General features: G+C 36.9%; 2 protein-coding genes across 6 annotated transcripts in view; one reads left to right on the forward strand and one right to left on the reverse strand.

The window, feature by feature from the left end:
* Positions 1–9,123: 9,123 nt before the first annotated feature.
* Positions 9,124–20,507, reverse strand: ftsj1 (FtsJ RNA 2'-O-methyltransferase 1). Of its 2 annotated transcripts, none has more exons than XM_027139958.2 (11): positions 20,356–20,507; positions 18,748–18,883; positions 17,621–17,690; positions 16,845–16,944; positions 15,497–15,575; positions 15,014–15,066; positions 14,770–14,823; positions 12,841–12,943; positions 11,188–11,271; positions 9,949–10,052; positions 9,124–9,497 (listed from the first exon to the last, which is right to left on the reverse strand). In XM_027139958.2, exons 2-11 carry the CDS (start codon positions 18,866–18,868, stop codon positions 9,297–9,299), a joined length of 969 nt encoding a protein of 322 aa, XP_026995759.1. In that variant the 5' UTR covers positions 18,869–18,883; positions 20,356–20,507; the 3' UTR covers positions 9,124–9,296. The 2 variants fall into 2 exon arrangements, with proteins under 2 accessions (XP_026995759.1, XP_047661693.1); XM_047805737.1 differs by having other exon boundaries at positions 20,230–20,360.
* An 894-nt stretch (positions 20,508–21,401) lies between these two features.
* rictorb (RPTOR independent companion of MTOR, complex 2b) overlaps positions 21,402–26,623 on the forward strand; it is a 43,203-nt gene continuing 37,981 nt past the window's right edge. For 2 of the 4 annotated variants that reach the window (XR_007139000.1, XM_027139949.2), the window contains exons 1-2: positions 21,425–21,584; positions 21,708–21,755. Coding sequence is in view for 3 of the 4 variants with exons in the window: in XM_027139949.2 (XP_026995750.2) it covers positions 21,536–21,584; positions 21,708–21,755 (97 nt within the window). In the remaining variant the exon portion in view is untranslated. Of the gene's footprint in view, positions 21,585–21,707; positions 21,756–26,623 lie in introns of all 4 variants that reach the window. The other 2 variants (XM_047805733.1, XM_047805732.1) reach the window with 2 other exon arrangements.

A 26,623-nucleotide genomic window follows, 5' to 3' on the forward strand; every position in this document is an offset into this window, starting at 1 on the left:
CAGACCATAAATTAGGCACGAGGTTTTGAACTCAAATTATTATCTACTGCGCATGCTCAGTCAAGCAAGGCTCAATTCATCAAAAAACAGACTTCTCAATTTTACAATTAGATCAAATGACTCCATCTTGTCCGCTCATGTATACAGTCACTGTACAAGATACAGAGCTAAAATCTTTAACACAAATGACACCTGAATTAGAATTGAGGTTTAATTGATTCCTTGGATCAATCGTCTGAAATTCTCTGCAATCATTGATTAAAACCTTTTATGTTATTCTATTATATACAACCTCTCAGTAAAGAGACATTACTAATAAAAATAAAGTTAAAACAATTTTCACTCTGGTCAATGCATTATATATATACAGGGCTGTGAAGTGTCACGCATTGAGAGTGACAGTCACGCATTTCGGTCTTTTATCACACTCTCCCGCTACACATTGTATTTCTCACGCAGAAAACATCTGAGTAATAGAGGTTCCTTTTTTCAAAAGTGACTGGATTGAACAAATTTGGGAGGCTATCAAAGATCGCAGCCTTGGTTTTAGTGCTTCCACATTCTAATGCTGATGCCGAGAGGGTATCTTCGATGGTCAGTTTGAACAAAACATCAACACAAAACAGCTTGTCTCTGGACGGGACATTGTGCTCAATCATAACCCTAAAAATGGCTGGGCTTGTGCCGAACTGTTTTAAATGGGAGCAACATTACAAATGATAAAGGAGTCCAAAAAGGCAACAAACATTTACAATAAACAACACCAGTCATAATGTCTCTCTCTCTCTCTCTCTCTCTCTCTCTCTCTCTCTCTCTCTCTCTCTCTCTCTCTCTCACACACACACACACACACACACACACACACACACACACACACACACACACACACACACACACACAGTATGTATTTAGTTAATTGAATTGTGCTCAGTGATCCAAGTGCAATGCCCCCAGTGTTGATTTTTTTTTTGGAGATGTCACTCATTCCTCAAAACTTGAGAGCCCTGTATATACATTATGTATAGATAAAGTTAATGTATGGATATATATATGGTGTGTGTGTGTGTTAGATTTCAAAGCTAAACTTTTCTTATTGCAGCTATAAACCAGTAAACAGCAGCGTTCTCCCTTCTCCTACAGCCTGTCCGTTCCTGGTGTGTACACAGGAGCAGTTTGTTTTCCAAATCTAAATAAGAGTAAAATTGATATTTTTGGTTTGTCTATTTTGTTCATTTATTTTTGAAACGTTGAAGTTTTGATATACTGTGATTTGAAATATTGTAATAGCAATAGAAAAGATTCTACATATAAAAGGTCAGACACATGGTCTATAGAAAGTTAATAAGATAATAACATATAAAATGTTTAATTTCTGGTTGGATAAGCAACTGATTCAGTCTGCAGTACTAATATCGTTATCCCAGCAGTCCAGTTGTGGAGTGCTGGGGTCTGTATTAATGACCACCGTGGCGTATTCAGAGTTTGTGCCAAACTTCATCACATGATCAGAGTCTTTGTCCACTCCGGTGAACTTCACTGTGGCATAACACAACTCCTCTTCACCTGCCTGAAAAAGCACAGAATTTATAATGTGCCAAGGAGCATTTTGTGCTATAGTCATATTGATTGTAGTAGAAATAAGAGACTATACCACCACTCTGGTCTTCTCTTTGTCCTCTTTCTGGCAATCAGGAACTGTAGGTTTAACTTAGATGATGATGATGATGATGATGATGATGATGATGATGATGATGATGATGATGATGATGATGATGATGAAAAAAGAAAAAAAATCATGGTCATTTTGGCAACTTGAATCCACTGTGGTTTTATGAAAATTAAAAATGTACCTTTATTTTAATTAAACTATAAAATTGAAGTCCATAATAATAATAATAATAATAATAATAATAATAATAATAATAATTATTATTATTATTATTATTATTATTATTATTATTATTATTATTATTATTATTATTATTATTATTATTGGGGAGTATCCTGTAACAAAACATTAGTCCAAAACTTAAAAACAAAAAAATGGTTGCCTTCAGCATTCCTGTCTCCAGTACCGATCTGAATAACAAAGCATCTGCTATACAGATTAAGGTAAAACAGAAATATACTATATGGCCAAATGTTTGTGGAAACAAAAGTTCAGTATAACCACATTATTGCAAGTGCAGTATTGTTTATATATAAAAGTTCCTAAAAGAAACTTACATCCCAGGGAAGCCACACTCAATTTATAGCCTGTCTGCTGTCTAGTTTGCTCCCACTAATTTGTAGATTCCAGTTAAATGAGTTCTCTCATCTTCATCTGGCAGGCTTTCATATTTTCATGTCATTTGTCATGTCTACTGGTGGTGACTAACACTACTATATTAAGTGCTTCACATTAGGAAGTGGACATTTTTGTGGTTAATACAGATGAGTGGAGTGATACACACCTATTGGCACCTATAGAACTTCACTTAATTTAGATGCATACAACAGTTTCATGTGTTCAAATGGAGCAAAGTTAACACACTTAGTTTTCATACAGCCAACATAATTTGAGTGTGTATTTTCAAGGCCCTGAATAAAACCATAAACAGAATGCAACCGAATATATATATATATATATATATATATATATATATATATATATATATATATATATATTTATATTTATATTTATATTTATATATATATATATACACTCAAACTTCCAATCAGTGTCATTAATGCAAGATTTCACAGTGTAATTAGTTTTTGTTAATACTGCATGAATTGATAACGCTCGCAGTACACTTGAGTTTCTCCGCAGCACAAATGGAAAACCATGACTTAGAAATGGTGGCTTTGTGCCCAGGAACATTGTCATGTTGGAACAGGTTTGTGCCTCTTAGTTCAAGTGAAGGGAAATTGAAATTCTATAGTCTACAAAGACATTCCCTACAATTGTTTGAAATATGGGTCACATGGGAGTGATAGTTAGATGTCCACAAATGTTTGTCCATATTGTGTACTAATCCCTAAAAAACTGATTTGTAAATTCCTTGGTGTTCTCTAAACTTACAACACAGTATAGCAACAGTAAGAGAACAATGAGCTTTTACCTTTTCTGCATATAATGACAAGACATGTTGTGCAGTGACAAGCCAAAGAAAGGAGGATCAAGAAGCCCAACACAGAGAGTCCAATGTAAGTGAAGAAATCCGGTGTAGCTGTATGAGGCCAAATGGCAATTATTTATTTCTGTTTGTACTTTCATAACTCTGATGAAACAATTTATTTACAGAATAATATACCATTCGTGCTTTTACATCCTGCTGCTGTTTCATTTGTACGGTCACAGGTGGAATTATTGTGACAGCAGCATGCAGAACAGTTTCCAGCACTGCCACCTTCAAATAAGTGAAATAAAACCACAGTGTAAGATAAGCGTATTTGATTGACTAAATGTTTGACATTGGTTTTGTTTAGTTTTGCACTGGAGCTACAAGGAAATCTATCTTCAATGTTCAGTAACCTCTTTATTGTGGTGGATCTGGAACCAATTCTATGGGGCAAGGTGGGAGAACTCATCCCAGATGGAACACCAGTCCATTGGAGAGCACCATGCATACACGCATTCATACATTCTTAGAGCCAATAAAGCTTAGCCAATCCACCTAATTTCACATCATTTTATAGAGTTGGAGGAATCTGAGAAACTACATAAAGATAGTAACTCAATCTCAAGATCAAACCCAGGAGCTGTGAGTTGGCAAAGCTATCGACTATAACAGTGTTTCAAACAAGGAAATCTATGTCTACTGAAATCTGATGTATAAATATTCACCTCACACCACACCCAGTAGTTCAGGACACAGAATAGGTTCAAATTCTTTCATTTGAGATTTATTACTTTCCAATTGTTTAAATTACAGTCGTATGCAAAAGTTTAGGAACCCCTGACAATTTCCATGATTTTCATTTATAAATATTTGGGTGTTTGGTTCTGCAATTTCATTTCGACCGATCAAATAACTGAAGGGCACAGTAATATTTCAGTAGTGAAATGAGGTATCCTGCCTCGATGCCCGATGATGCCTGAGATAGGCACAGGCTCCCCGTGACCCGAGTAGTTCGGATAAGCGGTAGAAAATGAGTGAGTGAGTGAGTGAAATGAGGTTTATTGGATTAACAGAAAATGTGCAGTATGCATCAAAACTAACTTAGACAGGAGACTTTCACAAAAATCAAATCAATATTTAGTAGAGCCTCCTTTATCAGAAATAACAGCCTCTAGATGCTTGCTATAGCATTTAATGAGTGTTTGGATTCTGGATGAATGTATTTTGAACCATTCCTCCTTACAAAACATCTCCAGTTCAGTTAGGTTTAATGGTTGCCGATATTCAGGTCTGGGGACTGGGATGGCCATTCCAGAACATTGTACTGTACTTGTTCCTATGAATAAATGCCAGAGTAGATTTTGAGCAGTGTTTTGGGTCGTTGTCTTGTTGAAATATCCAGTTCCGGCGTAACTTCAACTTTGTGACTGATTCGTCAACATTATTCTCAAGAATCTTCTGATATTGAGTGGAATCCATGCGACCCTCAACTTTAACCAGATTCCCAGTACCGGCACTGGCCACACAGCCCCACAGCATGATGGAACCTCCACCAAGTTTTACTGTGGAATGCTGTGTTCTTTTGTTTCATCACTCCACATCACCTTATTCCAAAACGAATCTGTCAAAATGTGCGTTTGCATACCTCAAGCGACTCCGTTTGTGGTGTGTGTACAGAAAAGGCTTCTTTCGCATCACTCTCCCGTACAGCTTCACCTTGTGCAAAGTGCGCTGAATTGTTGAACAATGCACAGTGACACCGTCTGCAGCAAGTGGATGTTGTAGATCTTTGTAGGTGGTCTGTTGGCTCTTTTTGACCGTTCTCACCATTATCTGCAATAACTTTTTGCAGCCTTCCACTAGACCATAATGTTGAACAATCTTTGTTTTCAGGTCATTTGAGAGTTGTTTATTGTATCATAGTAACCATAGTGGAATGGCACAGTTTAACATCTTTACACTGAAAGAAATTACTTAATCTTAGTAAATTGTATTAACTTGAATATAGTAAAACTTTCTAGTATGTTGTATTACAAGCTTGCCATAAGCAGAATAAATGTTCCTTCTTAATTTACTACCACACAATTTCATTCATTCATTCATTTTCTACCGCTTATCTGAACTTCTCGGGTCACGGGGAGCCTGTGCCTATCTGAGGCGTCATCGGGCATCAAGGCAGGATACATCCTGGACGGAGTGCCAACCCATCGCAGGGCACACACACTCTCATTCACTCACACACTCACACACTACGGACAATTTTCCAGAGATGCCAATCAACCTACCATGCATGTCTTTGGACCGGGGGAGGAAACCGGAGTACCCGGAGGAAACCCCCGAGGCACGGGGAGAACATGCAAAAGAGGCGGGAATCGAACCCCGACCCTGGAGGTGTGAGGCGAACGTGCAACCATTCAGCCACCCCCCCCCCCATAATTTGCTTTCAGATAAAAAAAAATGCTTACAATTAGCAAAATTACTTCTAATAACTTCTAGACCAACAAGACAATTTGAAGCTAAAATCCATTGATAGGAATTACAAGACAGATTAGAATATATTCAAGATAATTTTGCAGTGTAAGCTCTGCATGCAATTGAATTTTATCCTCAACGTTACAGTGATGCACAGTAAGTACAATTTTTAACAAGTTTTATATCTTGTTTTAGATTTCAGTTCTATATTTCAGTTTTTTAACATGTAAATTGAAATTTAATGTTTGCTTGTTTTTACTTGGCACAAAGGTTTTTCCACAAAAATTAAAGAAAGTGTGGACGAATCAGAAATGATGAAGTATATGGACATGATAAGTCAGAGTTGCATACTCACATTTTGAGCATGTTATAATTATGATGTGTTTTGATATCTCTCCCTCTCAAGTGTTATGACCCAAAGTTTAATGTCTGTCTTGTATCAGAAAACTGGAAGTGAATACTGACTGTCACTTACAGTAAGTGAGAACACGTATCTTAATCTTTTAAGTCTTTTGCATTTAATAAATGAAGGTTTTTGTGAATATTATTCAACAAGATGGATTATTTAACTGGTACAGTAGCTACATTATTTAACTGGTAGCTACATTATTTTTATAGATCTAGTGTAAATCTACAGTACACAGTTAATATCGGACACTAAACACTTGAATGTTTTGCTATCAATTGAGGTGAAAATCATTTGATTTTCCTTTGAACAGTTCTTTTAAAAGGAGCTAACAGTAATAAAGTGTGAGAAATGCAAATATATTGATTGCCCTGGGTTAAAGGTTGATTTACACATGAAACAATGATGAAAGTCTATTGAATCAGGATAGTAAAATTTACTACCTTCAGTCAGTAGCATGGCTGTCATTCCCACTGAAATATAAACATCATGCATTATTCATATAGAAGGCAAATACAAAATTTTGAACTGATATCGTTTAGTTTTTGCACTATTAATATTTAAACCTAAAATATTTAATATTACACATATATGAAACCTAAATATTTCTGTAAATATTGCAATATATATAATCAGTCTTAAAGCTGATGTTTCTACTGTGCAAGTGCAAAGTCTGACATTACCTGTTTTTTAAACAAATTAACAAGTCAATTTATTCATAATTCATAATATCAGTACCTAATGTATTTAATATATCAAAAAAAGGAAGGAAAATCTTTCATACTTACATAAAATGTGCTGGCGCATCAGATGCCACATGGTTGAGAGTTTTGGGTAGTTTAGCAGCAACACAAACCCCTTATATGTAAACCAGCAAACAGGAGAAATGAAACAGGAAATAAGGGTTATATTCTGCTTCACTGAACACACATTTTAGGTACAAGTGTCACAAACATCCCTGTCATACTCTAATATCTGAGAATTTCAATAAATATCCCCATGTCTAAGAATATAATACAATTTAGTAAAATAACTGAGTCAAATAGTAAGTGAGTCATTGAGCAACAAGAACTCTGACCAAACATGGGATTCCATAGATTTAATAGATATTCAAGACATTTTATTGCCATCTGTATATATACAGACATTGGTGGAAAAAAAAGAGTGCTGTTAAGACTGGACATACAGTAAATGCTGTAATATATATAAAAAATACACACTATAAAATAAAAATGTAATAAAATACCATACCAGATGTGACTACCATACAAGATGTAAACTATGGAAGAATGTTGCACATTATGCAGTTCTGTGGCATTGTATAGTCAGATGGTAAGAAGTATGAAGAAGGGGAAAAGTTAGGTTTAACTGCAGCATTTAAATATAGCAGCAGGTTTCTGTATGACAGAGACAGACATATCCTTTAATGAACACTACAACCCTATCTGTTTACCAGAAATTTACCCGATGCACAGACTTGTCTACAATGTCTTTGCATACTCTAGCTTTAATTCTCATTCTCTCTCATTTTTCTCTGCTGAGCCTCTCTAAATTTGTCCCACAGTTTCGGGACTGTTATGTTTATAACATACATCAATTTCAATAAATGCACATTACATTAGGTAACAGCTGTATTACTGAGCAATATGGTGAAGTGTCACAGGAAGTCATGGTTGAACGAGCAAGCAAGTAAAAGAAAGGAAACAGACACTGCTAGGTTTCCTAAAAGAAAACTCCCAAGAATCACTTTCTAAAAAAGTGTACCCTGTTTGTAAAGCTCATTATAACATTGTAGAAACCTTTGCTCTATTTTGGAAAGCATTATAACCCATATAAAAAAACAAACCTCCCATCATATCATTTGCAACAACATGCTTGCGTGTCTCCAGATTGACACAAAGTCAATCCAAAGTCTATTCTACAAGTATACATATCTTTTTATCTAAACAGTGAAATGCAGTGTATAAATATAATTATCTGTATATGCAATATAGACAGATATACCTATACAGTGTCTTTGTACCATTTTGAAAGTAAAAAATATGAATATTTTGATGCAAACAATAATTAAGAGAAAAAATATGTATTGAACCCCCACCTTGTTCTGCAATTATAGCCACAAGTGTCTTGGAGTTTGTTTCTATTAACTTTGACATTGAACAGTCCATTGCAACACATAAATGTTTTCCTTCCTCAAGAATTGGCCTAAATTTAGTGTAATTCATCTTTCCTTTAATCCTGACCAGTGCCTGCCATGGAAAGGTATCCCCACAGCACAATGCTACCGACACCATGCTTCAATGTGGGAAAGGAGTGATGGCAAGTGTTCGGTTTGATCCACACATAGTGCCTCAATGATGATGGTCAAAATGTTACATTTTAGTCTCATCTGACAAGAGAAAATTCTTCTGTGTCTTTGCAGACTTTGCCACATGCTGTTTGGCAAACTCCTCCTCTTTTTTTGAGACAATGTTTTTATCTGGCCACACTTTTACAAAGCCCTGCTCTTTGGAGGCATAAAGTGTTATGGCCAGACACACCTATATCCAGTGTGGATCTTTGGTGTTTTTGTTGAATTTGATTGACCTCCTTGCCATGTTTGTGAATGTTACTTGTTAGTCTTCTCTTGTCAGGTTTGTAGTGGTTCCATATCTATTTTGTGATAATGGATTAATTGGTTCTTTGTAAGATGTTCACAGTCTGAAATATTTTTTTCATAAAATAAGCCTGATCTATAGGTTTCCACAGCTTTATTTCTGAACTGTTTGGTGATCCTTCATGATGCTTGCTTAGTGGTGTTTCAGACTCAGCAGTCTTTTAGAACCGGTTTATTTAATTTCATACAAGTGCAAAGAGTTGCATGGTATCAGATAATTATGTGGCTTCTAAAGCGAATTGGTATGACCGGATCTTATTTAGAGTGAATACATGTTCATTCACAGCTTTCTAATTTTTTGTATTTTTTTTAAAACAATGTAATTTTTTTTCCATTTAATTTAAGCAATTTTGATTATTTTATTAGTTTACATGAAATCCACTTTAATTACAGGTTGTAATACAACAAAAAAGGAAAAACACCAAAGGGGTGAATACGTCATTGTCAAAGTCAGTGTATCTCTCTCTCAGAAAATCATTTAGAGATGAAGATTCAATTGTTTATTTATAAAACACATAAAAACACTAATATCATTAAAATCCACGATAGATCACATTGACTATACTTATAGCTTTGAATAACATTTACCTTAATAAAACAAATAAATGAAAGACCATAAAGTCATATTGACTAAATTGTCTGAGACAGTGAATAGCGTTCAGTGAGTTTTGGGTGTGGAAACGTTGGTTTCCTCTTCGGCTTCAAGGTTCATGGTGGAAAGAGCTCCCTCTAGCAGGGCAGAAGGCGAGTCCTCTTTGGCCAGCAGGTTGTTTTTGCGTAAATGGCAGGCTTGCTGATATGGGGGTCGAATTGGAGGCTGCGTTGGTGGCAAATACTCATACTCCTTATTAGAATCCAGCTGCACAGAAACACACAGAGGCTCAGTATGATCTGATCACTTCAAATAATGTGATTTATCCAACACGTTACATACACGTGAACAACAACAACAAAAAATTTATGTAAACACCAACACCTTAATCAGAACAGTTTAAAAGGTGAAATTAAATGGTTGTGTAAGAAAACATGGCCATCAGATTCATATTTTGAGGTAGATTCAGGATAGAATCTTACTTCTATACAACTCAGTGTTTAATATTCTCCAAAAATTCAGCCAGAATTTAAAGCACTTGGTAAAAAAAAAAAAAAAAAAAAAAAAAAGATTCTTTCTATGAGACTTCTATGACATTTCTTTCTATACTCCTCTGAACCTGGTCTAAAAGTTTAGTCACTTTACTTTAAGTTGTTGTATGAAAAGCCCACATATGAACTACGCATTAATTGTCAGTAATTATTTCCCACACGAGCACCTGAAGTGGGTAGGTCCTGTCTGAGTCGAAAGCACTGAGGTCTCCACACGCCAGAAAAGGAACGATTATCCTGTTCGGTCCCTCAAGCTGGTTAAAATCCACATCTGGATAAACAAACAGGAATTCTTAGTTATATGACAGATACTTTCAGCATCACTGTCAATTTATCAACAGGTGTGAACATCTAACAGCAGTGCATTGTGTGGGAAATACAGTTTGTGTTAAAAATGACTGATGGATGTGTACAGAAATAAAGTGCCAGAAATTCTCCAGTAATAATTACATCGCACACCTCCACAAGTAAAACTACAGTTTATATACACCTCATTAAAGTATATTAAGAACCAGGTGTGGGGGGGTGAAAACTTTTAAACAGGATATGATCAGTGCAAATTGAATTAATTTTATTTAAAGTTAAAATTTTCATTTAGTTCTGCCATTTAGAAATGATTTGATATTTACATGTTTTAGATTGAAATTACTTGATATTTACATGTCTCTTAAAGTTTACATTGATCTTAACGTATCATGTTCCCTTCTTGAGCATCAGTGAAGGTTTTGTTATAGTAAGTGTGATTGAGTAAGAGTCAATCAGTTGTTCCAAGTGTGAAAAGAGGGATTTATTTGAAGAACTGTGGGCAGTTTAACTAATCCCAAAACAGTGAGCTGGTTTGCTGGTTCAATTCTATTCAATACAATTTTTTTTGTATAGCACTTTTAACATTGCTGCAAAGCAGCTTTAAACAAGCAGAGAAACAGAACACAAATTGTAAAGTTTATTATTATTTATCTTTAAAATCTTTCCCTACTGAACAAGCCTGAGGTGACAGTGGCAAGAGAAAACTCCCTGAGATGATATGAAGAAGGAATCATAAGAGGAACCGGCCTCAGAAGGGAACCTCGTCCTCATTTGGGTGACACTGGACAGTAAATAATATAAATATGAACAATATCCTTTCTTTGTTCTTTGTTGTTTGAGTAAATTCAGTTATTATTTTGTCTTGTGGACTAAATGAAGACATCTGTTATGTGAAATAGCTTATTCATGGCATGCAATTTTTATGATCTTTCTTTTTTGTTTATTAATTTAACACTGCAGATTCTGCAAGGTGCACGCAATTCTTAACTGTAATTCAGTTAAAATAGAACTTATATAGTCCATAAAACACTGTAAAAAAAAAAAGTGTTAGAGTGAGGAATGGGTTTAGAAACAGCAGGAGGGATAAAGCAGAATGTTACCATAAGAGTGATCCAGCAGTGGGTTAGACATGTTGGGAACGTAACCTTCAGGGGGTGAATAATTCTGACACACCACAAAGGCCTCTGCAGGGAGAAAACATCAAAATAAATCACATATATTTCACTACATGCTTCAGATACAAGTACTTTAGTTATACATTCAGACTTTCAGTGAGGTCACAAATGAATAGCCCAGGAAATATCATTTAAATTACTAAAAGCGTCGTTTTTCGAGCAAACTGTGTAAAAAATGTCCATCAAAAGTTGATGAGAAAAAGATAAATACAATGCTGATTGAACAGCAGACAAACTCACAGTGGGTGTGGCCTAATATTTAATATTCTAATCAGGCTAGTACAGCTTCTAGCTAGGTTTAACTTTTGCTTTCTGAGTTAATTTTGGGTCTGTAGGTTAGCTTTGGTTTAGCCTTCACTCACTAGCTTCATAAATTTTCTTTCAGTTACTATTTTAGCTAAGGAATTTTGCTGTTATCTTGAGTTTGTGTACCCAATAATGTACTGAACATTATACATTACTGTCTAGAATACTGGGCTCTCGAGTGTCACGCATTGAGAGTGACAGTCACGCATTTCGGTCTTTTATCACGCTCTCCTGCCACACATTGTATTTCTCACACAGAAAAAAGTACTATTTATCATATATTTAATAAGCCGCAGCACCCAAAATGTATCTGTCCGCACCGCTGTCTCTACGGAACCGGGCAGGAACCAAGCGCGTGTCCCCTGGAGTTCTTAGTCGAGCCTGACACTTATCAGTCAATCAAAAAAAGAGGCTACACAATAGCCAATCAGAAAATAGCACTATTGTATCTGGTAGCACTATTGTATCTTGTATCTGTAGCTGCGAGCATCACTTTGAGCACAGAGTGAGTCATGATCTCCTGTTTTAATGTTACAACAAATTCACAACTTGTTTGACACAAACAATGACATTTTGACTGCTGTTTGAGATGTTTCCAAAACATCAGAGTTTTTCAAGAGTATCTGTAACTTAGCCAACAGATTTACAGCCTGTTCACTGAAAACACCTGCTCAGAAAAAGTAGTCTAGGCCAGTTGTTCTCAAACTGGGGGCCCTGAGATGGTGCCAGGGGGCCCCGGGTCCCTGACAACACCTGCTCAGAACAAGTAGTCTTGGTTTTAGTGCTTCCACACTCTAATGCTGATCCCCAGAGGGTATTTTCAATGGTTGGTTTGAACAAAACCTCAACTCGAAACAGCTTGTCTCTGGACGGGACATTGTGCTCAATCATGACCCTAAAAATGGCTGGGCTTAAACTGTTTTAAGGGGTCGGGAGGTTGGAGATGTCACTCTTGCATGTCTTCAAAACTTGAGAGCCCTGAGAATATGAATTTTAGATTGAATTTTTTTATTAACTATATTTTTACTATAATTAGTTTCCCATTTGAAGGCAAATGACATCAAACACGTGATGCAACGTCATCTTGATTTTTTTCCTCATCCAAATAAAGCAGACTTGACTACATTATCCCTGCACACTTTACACTGTAAACATTGATAACTCTTCAAAATTGGCAAGCAGATTGTGACCCTTGACAAAACTCTAATCTACAACTTCTTCGGCTGCTATCCTGTTCTTTCTCTCATGACCTGCTAAATTTAATTGACTCACCAATACTGGAGTTGCGGCTGCTGCGAGGTTTGGCACAGGTCACCGTACTAAAGAAGATTTTGAGCTGAGAATAAAGCAGTGTCACATCCTTCCCTCTAAAGATCTGTGCACAGATACAGACTTGATTAAGCACTCATACAGATCTCATATGGGAAAAGTCCTCCTAATGATTTCCTTCATTACCCACAATGCCTGCTGATAGTGATGCATTGAGATTTATGATGTGTTTAAGTCATCTGATATATTGTGTTTATGAGTGAAACATGAAAGTCACCACAAAGTGACTGGTGTGTTGTTCTGTGAGCTCTGAGTTCCCGAGTGGGAGTCAAATTGGTGGACACAACAAATACATTTATGGTATTTGGCAGATGCCCTTATCCAGAGCAACTTATATTTTACCTCAATTTTATACAACTGAGCAATTGAGGGTTAAGGGTTTGGCTCTGAGGCCCAGCAGTGGACGCTTGGTGGACCTGGGACTCGTGCTTATGACTTTTCAGTCAGTGGTCCAATGTCTTAACCACTAAACTACCTCATCCCAACATACAACATATGTACAAGTACAAGATACAAAATACTCTATATCTAGCTGACAGTAAATTTTAGAATTTAAGTTGAATATTTTTTCTTTTAATTTGAGGCTTGAGGCTTTTTTTTATTTACAATAAAAAAAAGCATTGTAGCCCAAATTTGCGTCTGCTTTTATCCTGTTTTTACCCCCAGGCAGAGGAACTTATAGGCAGTAGTAGCACCATTTTTACCCAGGTTATGAAACCCTGCTCTGAATTGTAGCTCCAAAAGTTGTACCATTTGTGGGATAAATAAATAATAACATCAATTGAACCGTCAAGTGGAGACAGCTTTATTTTACCATTACAGTCAGAATAGTCTGTTCAGGATAAACTGGATAGCCAATAACCAAGTAATAACTAAACAGGACAGAAACAGACTGCAATGCACAGTAAAAACAGCAAAAAAAAAAAAAAAAAAAAAATTGGCACCCCCCTGCCCACTCTCCAGGACTTGTACGACACAAGAACCAGAAACCGGGCAGGAAAAATCACTACTGACCCCTCGCACCCTGGACATAACCTCTTTCAGCTCCTCCCTTCTGGCAGGCGCTACAGAACTCTGCTTACTAAAACTGCCAGACACAGGAACAGTTTCTTTCCCCACGCAATCACCCTGATCAACAACTCACCATAATTAATTATATTCACTTCTTCTTATCATAAGTACTGCATTATCAGGACTGTCAGTCATCACATCATCTGTATATTACACACTACTGCTGCTGTATATTGTACAAAAGCATAATATTGCACAATATTGTTATTTGCACTCCCACACTTTATGTACATAACTTATGACATATTCTATATTTTATTCATTCCATATTCGTATTTTATACTCACTCTGTCTATATTGTATCCCATCGTCTGCATTGTCTTTTATAGTTTGTATAGTATTGTGTATGTCTGTACTTTTGAGAGTCACAAACTGCTGGAAACAAATTCCTTGTGTGTGTCAACACACTTGGCCAATAAACCTGATTCTGATTCTGATTTAAAGAACTGACAACAAATGAACAGAAATTTCTCTCAATGATGTGAAAGTGCGAGACAAGCCGTTATTTCAAGCAGTGTGCTGTATTTATTTATTATTTTGTGTGCTGTATTTATCCAATCGTGATTGTTGATGCTGATAATTTGTAAAGGTTAAGCCAGGGTTCAAGAATGTACAGTGTGGAATATCAGATCATAACTAAAGGTTAATTGTTAACCCCAGATAAAGTGAAAGCAGTGTGAAATGTGGAAAAAGATTACCAAGAAATCCCTTTACCCAGAGTTTAGAAACATTTTAAGTGGGGAAATCCCATGATAGTATCGTCAGTCATTTAGAAGCGTTACAATTTTCATATGAGCTTACCTTTGCCACAAAGTTGCCTCCAGGTTTTAGAACATGGGTTGTGATATTCAGAGCCTTAAAAAAAAAAAAAAAAAAAAAGACAGTGGATTGACATTAGTGAAGCAATTAAAAGTAAACAACAGAATTAAAAACAATATATGCTCTATATATATGCCATTATATATGGAAAGTGCCATTTTTATTTTCTAAAATTTACTGTACCGCATGTGTAATGTAAAGGTTATTATAGATTATAGATACGTACAGCGAGAAGGAGCTGTGCTTGAATGTACTCGTCTACATCGTGCAGACCTGTGACTACAAATGCAAACAACCCAGGTCAAATCTCCTGCTGTTTAATCAGCACATACATCATGCTGTTCACTGTTAAGCCATTCCCAAAGGAATGACTGCTGTTATACAACAATTCTTTATCATTCAAATAAGAAAAAATAGTTTTCTTTCTACAAAATAAAGTACTAAAGTATCTGATTATGTGTGGCATGTGTTATTATGAAATAAGAACATGAAGAAAAGAACAAGACTTGGCAGTGCTGCTGATGCAGCATGAGCAAAGAAACTGAAGAAACTGAATTAAGGAATTGAAAAAAATCTGATGTACTTAAATGATGTAAATCTCCACCCTAAACAACACACAATGGATTACTGAAGCATTACAAGCAGGCCGTCAAAGTTATGAAGCAATGATTATTGAACCAAGGAATATAGAATAAATGAACATAAATACCATCAGGGGCACCATCACACACCACCAAGTCTGCAGCCTGGCCCTCAAAGTGCCTGATAATCTCCTGAGCTGTGGAAATCTACACCACCAAACCAAAAAACATGGATTAAACATCATTATAAAAACTCTACAATCACTAGATCACACACACACATTACTGTTAGATGGTGGATTCTAAAATGTAAGAGTAAAAATAGCACTATATTATGGTGCATTTATGTAACTATTTGCCATTTTCAGTGTTTCAATTTTCAATGTAAATAGTTAAAATTACTTCAAAAAATATTTAATGGTACAGAACAAATGCCCTTGTTTACAGCATGGCTACTGAATTCTGGATTTTGATTGGAAGCTGTAAATTAATTTCCTTTAAACAGCATAGATGGTATGTTATTGTTTCTATAGCAACAGCTCATTCACAGTAACATGTACAGGAGATGTTTGAAGTTTTAAGATGATGTTTAAGTTTAAGGTTTTTCAATTCCACCACAGGAAAGTCCTCAGGACAGAGGAGTTTATGCTTTTGCCTGTTTCTTCTTTACACTTCTACTGTTTAACGGTTTGGATCAGATTGATTAGCCAGATGGGTTTATTTCATTGGACCACTTTTAGCAGGTACTAATCACTGCATGCCAGAAACACCACACAAGACCTGCTGATGTGAAGATGATCAGACCCAATCATCTATATATCACAATCTTGTCAAAATCACTCATTCTTACCCATTTTTCATGTGCTCTTACCTGTGATCGAAGTTCTGCAGATATTCCATATTAAGTGCAAGTAGCAAAATATTAAAAAAGTATTTAACTGTTTGTTATTAGATGTGGTATTTAGAGGACTAAAAAACTTCCAAATGTGCTGTGATCAGGAAATAATCAACTTCCACTTCAGCACTCCATCACACTTGCAAGCTTTTTATTCCTTACTGCCCTAAATATTGTCTTGTTTATCCTTCTCATATTTCTCGTGTCATGCTGTTGCTTTTAATATCTATAGTATAGGTAATAAATTGTTAGATATTATCCTTACAATATTATCCGAATCTGAATGAACACATACTAGATTACATCATCCTAACACCCAGCCCTAGTTTGTTCTGGCTGAATCTCAGCATGCCTTTTTATTTGCATGCCCATTCATGATTAAAGGACATTAAAGATCACACATCAGGTGCTGATTTGTTTTTAGAGTTTGCATTTCTACCCAATAAATAAGTTCATGGTGATGTAATCTAAACAAGTCAGTTTAGTGTACTTTTACAGCACTTCAGTGTAGAACAACCATACGTCTGTATTGTAGTGAGTAAAAATGAGTTTGTATTACACACACTGCTGCTGCCTTGTACCTTAGTGATGTCTCCCTGAATCTGTGTGACTCCAGGTAGAGGCGCCATTGCCTGCAGATCCACTGCTACAATCTTCACCTCCTCACTCGACTCTTTCACTCTACAGCATTGTACAAAGGATGTTAAATTCATTGTATTTTCTAGCAAAATTTTAATTCTGGGTGATTGTCAACGGTGATTGTCAACCCTGTCTTGTTTGACATTTACATTTACAGCATTTAGCAGACACTCTTCGCCAGAGTGACTTACATTTTTTTATTTCAGTTTATACACCTGAGCAATTGAGGGTTAAGGGCCTTGCTCAGGGGCCCTGCAGTGGCAACTTGGTTTACATGGGATTCGAACCAATGACCTTCCGATCAGTAGTCGAACACCTTAACCAATGAGCTACCACATCCCACACTATTCACACTTTACCCTGGGTTAATTAATTTTGTGTATTCATTATCTGATGTTTCACACTGTACATTTCTAAACCCTGGGTTAAAGTTCTGGCTGTAATGTTCGAACACTGTCATATTTCACACTGTACATGTTTGGCAGCAAAATGCATGGTTAACACCATCAGCAGTGCCAATCCTGCTTCAGAGCAGGGTTTTATATCACTGTGCTCCTGTAAGTGGGGTTAAAAGCAGGATTTAGTACAGCCTAAGGTTAAATACTGTATGAAACTCCCTACTGTGTAACATGCCAAAACTGTTAATAAATATGAAATAATTCATACAAGATATTTTTTGGACGAACTCAATTTTGTTGAGAAGATGAAAGTTACTCACCGGAGTTTGCGGCTCAGAACCTGACTCCAGCTGCCGGGCGCAGCACACAAATCCACCGCTCGTCCCACACCTGCACAAAATACACCATCATTGCTCAGTGTTCTAGAAGTATAACGACTTGTGCAGATTTCCATTTTTTCTCTGATATGATTAGTAAACTGACATCGAAGCTGCATTAAAGTAACTTAAATTTCATTTGTATTGTTTGTAAAAAATAAATAAATAAAAATGACTTGGAATAATAATAAAAAATAAAAAGGCACAAGGTGCGTCCCAAATTGAATACTTATGCACTATTATATGCCATTGTACAGTATAAATAGTGTGAGCTATTTGGTCACGTTGTAAATTCCAACACTAAGTTCCCGGCTAAATCAACTGAAAAACAGAAGTGTGGAACGTTGGAGACTTTATGCACACAACACTAACAGCTTTGCTTAAGTAGAGGAAGAGGGGCAGGGCTACGAGGTACTGATGCTGCCTGAAAACAAATTTAAAAAGGCCAAAGACACAAACGACAGAAATCCCTCAAATGTGCAAGATAGTACAGTGGGCTCTCCAGAACCATGTTTGATGTCAAAGATCGAGGTCTAAGGATAACAAAAAGGTGGATTAATAATCTGCCTGGCAAATTCAACGTGTAGAATCAATTTCTCTCAGTTTAGAGGAATCCACATGGGCCTTGTCTGTGAAGATAATAAAAAAGAATACACACATATATATACAAGTTTTTAATATGATCACTATAAATAGATATAACCTGTGTTATTTAACATAACGTTATGGAAGCATGGGAATTAACTAGCTGCTCCCTCTGCTAGTATACAGTACATTACTACCTGCATTTCATGCATGTTATCAGAAGATGTCGCTGTTTCACAAATAGCTTACAGCTTCATTTGAACATTTGAACCAGTATAAAATATTGGCTCTGACACCCAAATGCTACATTCAAATACAGTTGCGGTACTTTGATGTTGCCACTACTGGTTGCCATAGTAATGACGTTTATCAGTGTGTATGGCAGCTCCATATTTACATAAACACTTCTCAACTTTGTCCACGCCCCCGGACGAGTAAAATGTTTGGCCACGTCGAGTAAAATGTTCGTTAAAGTCGAGTCTTGCCTTTAAACAGATTGAACTCTTCATCCAACTGCAGCAGTTTGAAGGCGCTCCTGGCTCTCCAGCCCTCCTCTTTAGCCAGTCTGTAATAAATATCACGCTTGTCTTTAGAGGAGCGCCCCATGTTTCTTCAGGAACCCTAAAAACAACACAAAACATCTGTTACAGGATATGAGGGGGGCATTATGGGGCAGTTCCTGCCCCCATTGACTCATCATACGCCCCTGAACTCATTTCACTTAACCCTATGGTAGATGCTCTTTTTAACTTACACAAGCAAGCCATTAGATGGCACTGTGTTCTCTGTGATTTTATGAATACTATGCAGAGTAATAAAGAATAAACCAATACAAATGTTAAGGGAAAATTAACAGAGAAGAATCATTGAATAGAACATGGTTGTCTTGTGTTTTGGCGTTTTGTTTAAATATTGAACCTGGTCTATTTTAATGATAAGAAATACAAGTGAATGTCTGTTTTTCAGATCACAAAAAGTGCCTATGAAAATGAGTTGATCAACATACGACTCTGAAATGACAGGCAGTGTTTATGTGTGCTGAAAACTCCTGTGCTGTTTTGTATGTTAGTGTTACATCCTGTCCCTAGCATGACTCCTGCTCCTTATCTCATCTTGTTAAACCAGTAAGACTGAACCTCATGTCTCATACACCATCGGTTGGACATTGATTCTGTACTTTTCACCTGTCTGTATTTAGTCCAAACCTTGTCATTGCCTCGATTGCATGTCTTTGAAAGTGAGATTTTACAAGAAGACTGTAAAATACAGCCACATATTTTTTTGTTTATTTGAGGTGTAGTAGCCAATAATCTGATCCATGGCACAATGGATATCCCAACTCTTAACAAGTGCCATTAGAACAAGATAATAAATGCTATTCACTTGACCGGTCAGTGGCTTTCATGGTATGACTGATCTGTCTGTGTGTATGTTATTTTTATTTTTTTTAATAGTTCTATATATTAAACTTTTTCACAAAATATGACCATGAGAAATGAAAATAAGAAAAATGACATTGCTGATGGTGAAGGCTTACATGCAATATCAATATCACAACGTCCTGGGTCAATTCTATACATTCTAGATAACACTAATTAAACTATGTCAGTGTATATTCCACATAGCTTACATTAAACAAGTATACAGACAAATGTTATAGTAGATATAGGTCACTAAGCATTTAATCAGTTGATCAGACAGACAGGCAAACAGATAGATAGATTTGATAGATAGATAGATAGATAGATAGATAGATAGATAGATAGATAGATAGATAGATAGATAGATAGAGGCATATACAGATAGACAGAGACAGAAAGACAGACAGACAGAGAGAGAGAGAGAGAGAGAGAGAGAAATAAATAGCCGGACGGACGGACAGGCAGACCGATATATAGACAGGCAGACAGACAGATATATAGACAGGCAGACAGACAGATCCACATGTACCGTAATTAGCAAATTACCAAACAAGCTAATTAAGTAACCTAGATAAAGCTAGCCAGTAGATTATAAAATGCGCACTACGTAACAGAAAGGCTTAACGCTAAACACAGTTTTTCTATGTAATTACAGTTAGCATACATTCATACCTCTCTATTAAATCTTTTATCTGCCCGTCCACAACAGCTTTAGCGTGAATCGGCTCTTATACCAAATAACAATGCCTCTAAGCTATAGTGCACTACTTAGGGCTTACGGATAATTATAGAAACCCCTATTTACTTCACTAATACAAAGAGTAGCTTGCACTTTGGGATCAAGCCCATGTGAGAGACGCTGATTGGACGGAAGCGCTTCTTCTGGAGTATTTAAATAGGACCAATACTGCCATCTATTGGTCAAAAAGGACATATGCATGCTTACTTATCCAAAAGCTGTGTGTGTGGAAACAAAATAACTTGAATATAAAAAATTTAAATACTTAAAAATAATAATCACATAAATAAAAGTAAAACAAAGAACAACAGTGAATATAATTATGTTACTTTAGAAATTAATAAATAATACTTGCAATGTACAGTTTGTAAATAAAAATCTCAGTAGGTTTATCACATTCACTGGTGGTAAGAACTAGGAATAAACCAGTTTGAACATCTTTTTTCTAGGGGATTTCCAGTGTGTTTTTGAACTGTGGATCTATGGACACATTTGCATGCGATTTTGCCCACAGCTCCTTGTGTGAGGGAGGATGGGTTTATGACCATAGAGATGTCAAGTCAAGGAGTCTAGTTCTTTTAAAATGTTCCATTACAAACCATGCATGCAAAACAAAAATTATCATAAGGCAAATATTTTGATATCAAATCGTCTTTGTATTTATAATATTCAGCACACATGGTGTTGGTACTGTGACATTTACACCAGTTTATTTTTTTATTAGAATAATATAGTTTGTTTTTTTGTCCATATGTGTTTTAACGATTTTGTAACTGTAATATCGACAGCGGTACTGGGACTCGGTAGTATCGCACATTGCGATAGTAGTATCGACAGCGGTACTGGGGACTCTGTGGTGTCGCCCATTGCAATAATAATATCGACAGTGGTACTGAGACTCGGTAGTGTCGCCTATCGCGATAGTAATATCGACAGCAGTACTGGGGACTCTGTAGTGTCGCCTATCGCGATAGTAATATCGACAGCAGTACTGGCATTCGGTAGTATCGCCCATCGCGCATTTCAAACGTCTTGAACACTTCCCGTGCTGCTCGGGTTCTGTTCTCGCGATATGTCGCGGGGTTTCCGGTGTTGTGAATTGTCTCTGGAAAGATGGCGGTTAGCATCCGAGCTCGTCCTATCCGAAGTATACGGATGCGAGGTGAGATTCGGCCGCTTTCACTTACACGACTCTCGCTTTTAGCAAGTCCACAAAGTGTGTTTTTTATCTACCGGCTCTTTTTTGTTCCTGCTCACCGTTGTTTTGTGTTTTTTCTGCCGACAGGTCGGAATGACAGCGGGGAGGAAAATGTACCACTGGATCTCACCAGAGGTGGGTTCAGTCCCGTTAGCAACATGCTAATATGTTTTTTCGAATTTTCGGGGTGTGTTTTGAATTCGAGGGGGTTTATCATAAAGCTTCATGTTGTTTGTTGACGCTTTTGATGGTAGTCGTTAAAGCATCACGCAGACTGAGTGGTATTTCAGGGGTTAAGTTAGTCTGTGCTTCAGGACAGGCTAAAGCTAAATTAGCTACGGGCCACAAATGCAAAGCTGTCACTTCTGGAATCGGTCCAGCTGCTTTAATCATGCGGAGATGATAAGTAACTTGTTTGGGTGTTACTAAGCTTTTATAAGGCCGCTGCAGGTCCGTGACATAGTTTATAGCGCGTTATTGCAGCCTGGCTAGCCGGCTCTGCTCATTCTGGCGACGGGGGTTTGTTTTGGTGTGAGTGTGTGTGTGTGCAGTGGAAGACATGGAGTGTGTCAGGTGCTTCATCACATATCTGTTCTGACATGAATGCTGTGAAACCAGAAGTATTCAGAGATGCACAAAGTACAAACCGACTGTTCATAAAGTGCTCCTCAAATGAAAAGCATCAAAAGCAGGGTTTCCGAGATCTCGGTACATGAACCTTAGGGGTTTATACAGCAGTATGGCAATGAATCTAGAAAATAAAAAGTGTAGCACACTTACCTCACACCTCTGGGTTTGGGGAGTTGTTTTCCATCTCTTGTATGTGTTAACTTCCACGTTTTCCTCATGCTTTGAATGTTTCCTCTGGGTACTCCAGTATCTTCCCCTAGTCCAAGTGGTCCAAATCTAAACTAAATTGTCTGTCAAATGTGTGTAACTATGTCTAGAGACGGGTTGGTCCCCTTTCCAGGGTGTCCCCTGCCTTGAGTCCTTTGTGATAAACACAATGTTCCCTTTGTAGAATTAGGTTCAGAAATAAGATGGATGGAATTTTTTACTTCTTAGAAATTTTCTTTGATTATTCATACTGTTATAGTCTTGTGTTCATCCGGATAAATGCTCTAATGCTACGTTCACATGTGCAGCGAGTTACAGCAACAAAGTTTCCGGATATTGATACAGCATGAACAACACTGACTGTTAGTGATTAGATGTGGGCATGTACAGTGATGCAATGTGAAGTTGAGAAAAGTTAAACTGGAAATGTAAATCTGGAGTGACTTGGTGCAAACAGGACACCTTCATGCAATGGGAGTGAAGACAGAAGGGCACATGCTGCTTCTGCTTCATCTCATATGATATGATATTATGCATATACATATATACACTGCTGAATTTTCTATACAAATGCTCTTCCTACAGAATGTTTCTTTTTAACGGAAAGGAACCTGATTCGAAATGTTAGTTACACCATCCACAAATAAATGTTATTACTATGACAACTAGTAGTAGGAGCGCCTACTGACGACTTCATAGTACAGTACTGGAGACTTGCAGAGATAACTTCACTGTTTGCGTGGAATGTAACATAAAACACATGTAGGTTCTCCCCACAGAACAGTGTCTTGCTCTACAGTAGCAGCTTGTTAGCATTAAACCAAGTTCGATGGTGTATTTTTGACTGTAAGTCTTCTCACAGTTACATGGTAGAAAATAAATGGTGGGTGTTTAGTTAGTTGGAGAAGGTTAGTGGTTGTGTGACAGGTATGTACAGTACAGCACTGTACCATGTGTTTTTGAGAACTGTTGTTTATAATCAAGTTAGAAACGCACTTGGACCAGCAGCAGAGGCAGCGCTGTCGTGTTTACTGCAGTAGTAGCTTCCTCACAGCCAGAGGGGTTTTAGTGCAGTCGAGGTGAGATTTATGGTTAGTGCAGAGAGAGAGGATGTGAAATTTGGGGAGAAACAGTCAGACACAATGAATGAGAAGCACAGGAAATAAAGAAAATAGATAGAAATGTATTTTCATCAAATAGCAAATGAAAAGACTGAAAGAACTGGAATGTAACTAGTGATCTGGTGAGATGGGTTTTATGGTGGTATTCACATGATTGTTGAAGCTTTTCATTGATTTACTTGAGCAGAGCATACAGAAGAGGGACAAAGTATTGTTGCATCACTCTCTTTTTCTGCATCAACATCATTATCAAGTAGTTAAACATCATTGTGGGTAATGTAGGTATACCTTTTAAAGAAAAAAAGAACAGAGCAACACAATCATGAAAATAAACTTTACAAAATAAAACCTTGGAATGTGTTACTTATAAAGCTAACTGTTGGTAAAAGTGGATTTATTTTTACATTGATATACTCATAACGAAAGTTTGAGAAGACGGTGTTCCTTCTGTAGTGTTTGTGTTTGTACAAACACAAGATTTCACTTTCTTTTTCCATCTGTCACCTGCTACAGTACTGCACTGTGTTGTGAGTAAGAAGTACTTTCTTTCAGCACGTGGTGCATATAAAAAAAAAAAGTAAGTCACTCAAATCTATAATTTTTAGTGTTTAGTCACTAGGTTGTGCCTTTCAGCAGTCTGTAGGATTATTGAGTAACATCATTTCACATTGAATTCTGCTCAACTAAGAGTTTAGCATAGGCAACACTGCTATATATATATATATATATATATATATATATATATATATATATATATATATATATATATTATATTTCTTGTACTAATATTTGCATATTATTTACTTGCCATTTATGGCATTTGGCAGATGCCCTTATCCAGAAACGCTAACAGTTTCTCAATTATTTATTTATTTTAATACAACCTTGCTGAGTAGCCCAGCAATGGACATTTAGTGGACCTGGGATTTGAACTCATGACCTTCTGATCAACGCTTTAATCCCTAAGCTACCACATCACCCAAATGTTTACATTTATGCCATTTGGTAGATGCGCTTATCCAGAGAGACTTGTGTTTTATTTTATTTTTTTATACAACTGAGCAATTGGGCGTTGATGGCCTTGCTCAGGGGCCCAGCAGTGGTAGCTTGGTTACCACTTGGTTAAGGTGATGTGGTACCTCAATGGTTAAGGTATTTGTCTACCAACTCACTGATTTCTAAGGCTTCTGTATTCTGATTGGTCAGAAGGTGATTCATTTTCTACCCCAGCAGCTTTACCATCAGCGATGATGTAAATCACAGGTTTATTTTCATGCTCTACTGTATATTTTTCAATTCAATTAAAGTTTATTTGTATAGCGCTTTTTTACAATAGACATCGTCTCAAAGCAGCTTTACAGAACATAAACATAGAACAGAAGGTAAACATAAGGAATAATATAAAGAATTAATATAATAAAAAATTCAAGATTATTATTAGATATATATAGTTCACAATGTGTATGGATTTATCCAAATGAGCAAGTCTGAGGTGACTCAGGCAGCAGTGGCAAGGAAAAACTCCCTTAGATGGTAAAGGAAGAAACCTTTGCGAGGAACCAGACTCAAAGGGGACCCCATCCTCATATGGGTGACACTGGAGGGTGTGATTACAAATATACAGTCAAACAAATGTTGTATTGGTGTAAGGATCACATGGAGTTCAGATCTCCTCTTAAGTATCACAGAGTCCAACTGGAGTTGGTAGATCTGTAGATGTCTCAGGATTCTCACAGAGTCTGCCTCATCTCAGTGGAGATCCAAAATCTTCATCGCACGGAAGATGATCGGAGCTGGTACAATGTCTGGATGCCTCGGGATGGGTAGAAAGAGCGAAGTAGTGTAGAGGGATTAACATATCTGCTGTATTGTAATGTGTTAGAAGACTAGTTAGATACATGAGAGCTAAACCATTAAGAGCCTTCTATGTAAGTAGCAGCAATTTGTAATCAATTCTGAACTTAACAGGTAGCCAGTGTAGAGATGATAAAATTGGGGTTATATGGTCATACTTTCTTGTCCTAGTGAGAACTCTAGCAGCTGCATTTTGTACTAACTGTAGCCTATTTATTGAAGATGCAGGACAACCACCTAGTAATGCATTACAATAGTCCAGTCTAGAGGTCATGAATGCATTAACTAACTTCTCAGCATCAGAGACAGACAGGATGTTTCTCAGCTTGTCAATAGTTCTAAGGTTGAAGAATGCTGTTTTTGTGGTATGGGTGATATGATTTACAAAAAAATTGTCTGTTCAATTATTGTGTCTGTAGTTACAGCTCACTCTCAGGTGCTGACGTTGCAGACGCTTTAAATAAACAGACGCGTAGTCATTGATAATGTGCTGCTTTCTGTGAGGAGACATTTGTTGAACTTTTTCTGAAGTCTGGCAGTAGGAGATCGTATCTGTCGGTCCCCCAGGGTTCTGTGATTGCAGAAACCAACACAAAATCAAGCAACTTTGGCAATATTTAGAGAAGCTTGCAGAAGTTTACACACCAGCCTGGGTTATTAGTACTTTTGATGCAACACGCACAGATCTGGTATCTTAACAGGAAGCTTTTCACTATGATGATAACGCCATAGATTTTTGACCGAGACTGTTTGCTGGTTACTTGTGGGAGTGTACTGAATGTGTGTGTGAGGAAAACTGTTTCAGACGATTGAACTATGAACAGCATTTCTGTAGTGCGATAATTCTCACTTCATATGCGAGTAGTTTTGTATGTGAAGGTGGGGCTGACCATTTAGGCCATTTTACATTTTTACAGACTGCTTATACTTATGTCTGGAAACATCACTCTGGATTTGACCTCATCAAAATTGTAAAGATTGCATTATATCCTGTTTTAACTCTTTCTTTTTTTTTTTCTTTCTGAAAAGCAATCTGAAACAAAGTCAGAGTTAAAAAAAAAAATAAATCTTGGCTACACTTGAAAGGACGTGTGCAGGAAGCGGCTTAGCATAGGTGCAGGATACATAATCTGTGCGGTCATGTGACCTGCTACTGATCAAGCACAACCAGCATGGCCATGTCCCTACAAC

Source organism: Tachysurus fulvidraco, chromosome 21 (genome assembly GCF_022655615.1).
Source record: "Tachysurus fulvidraco isolate hzauxx_2018 chromosome 21, HZAU_PFXX_2.0, whole genome shotgun sequence".
Classification (NCBI taxonomy): domain Eukaryota; kingdom Metazoa; phylum Chordata; class Actinopteri; order Siluriformes; family Bagridae; genus Tachysurus; species Tachysurus fulvidraco.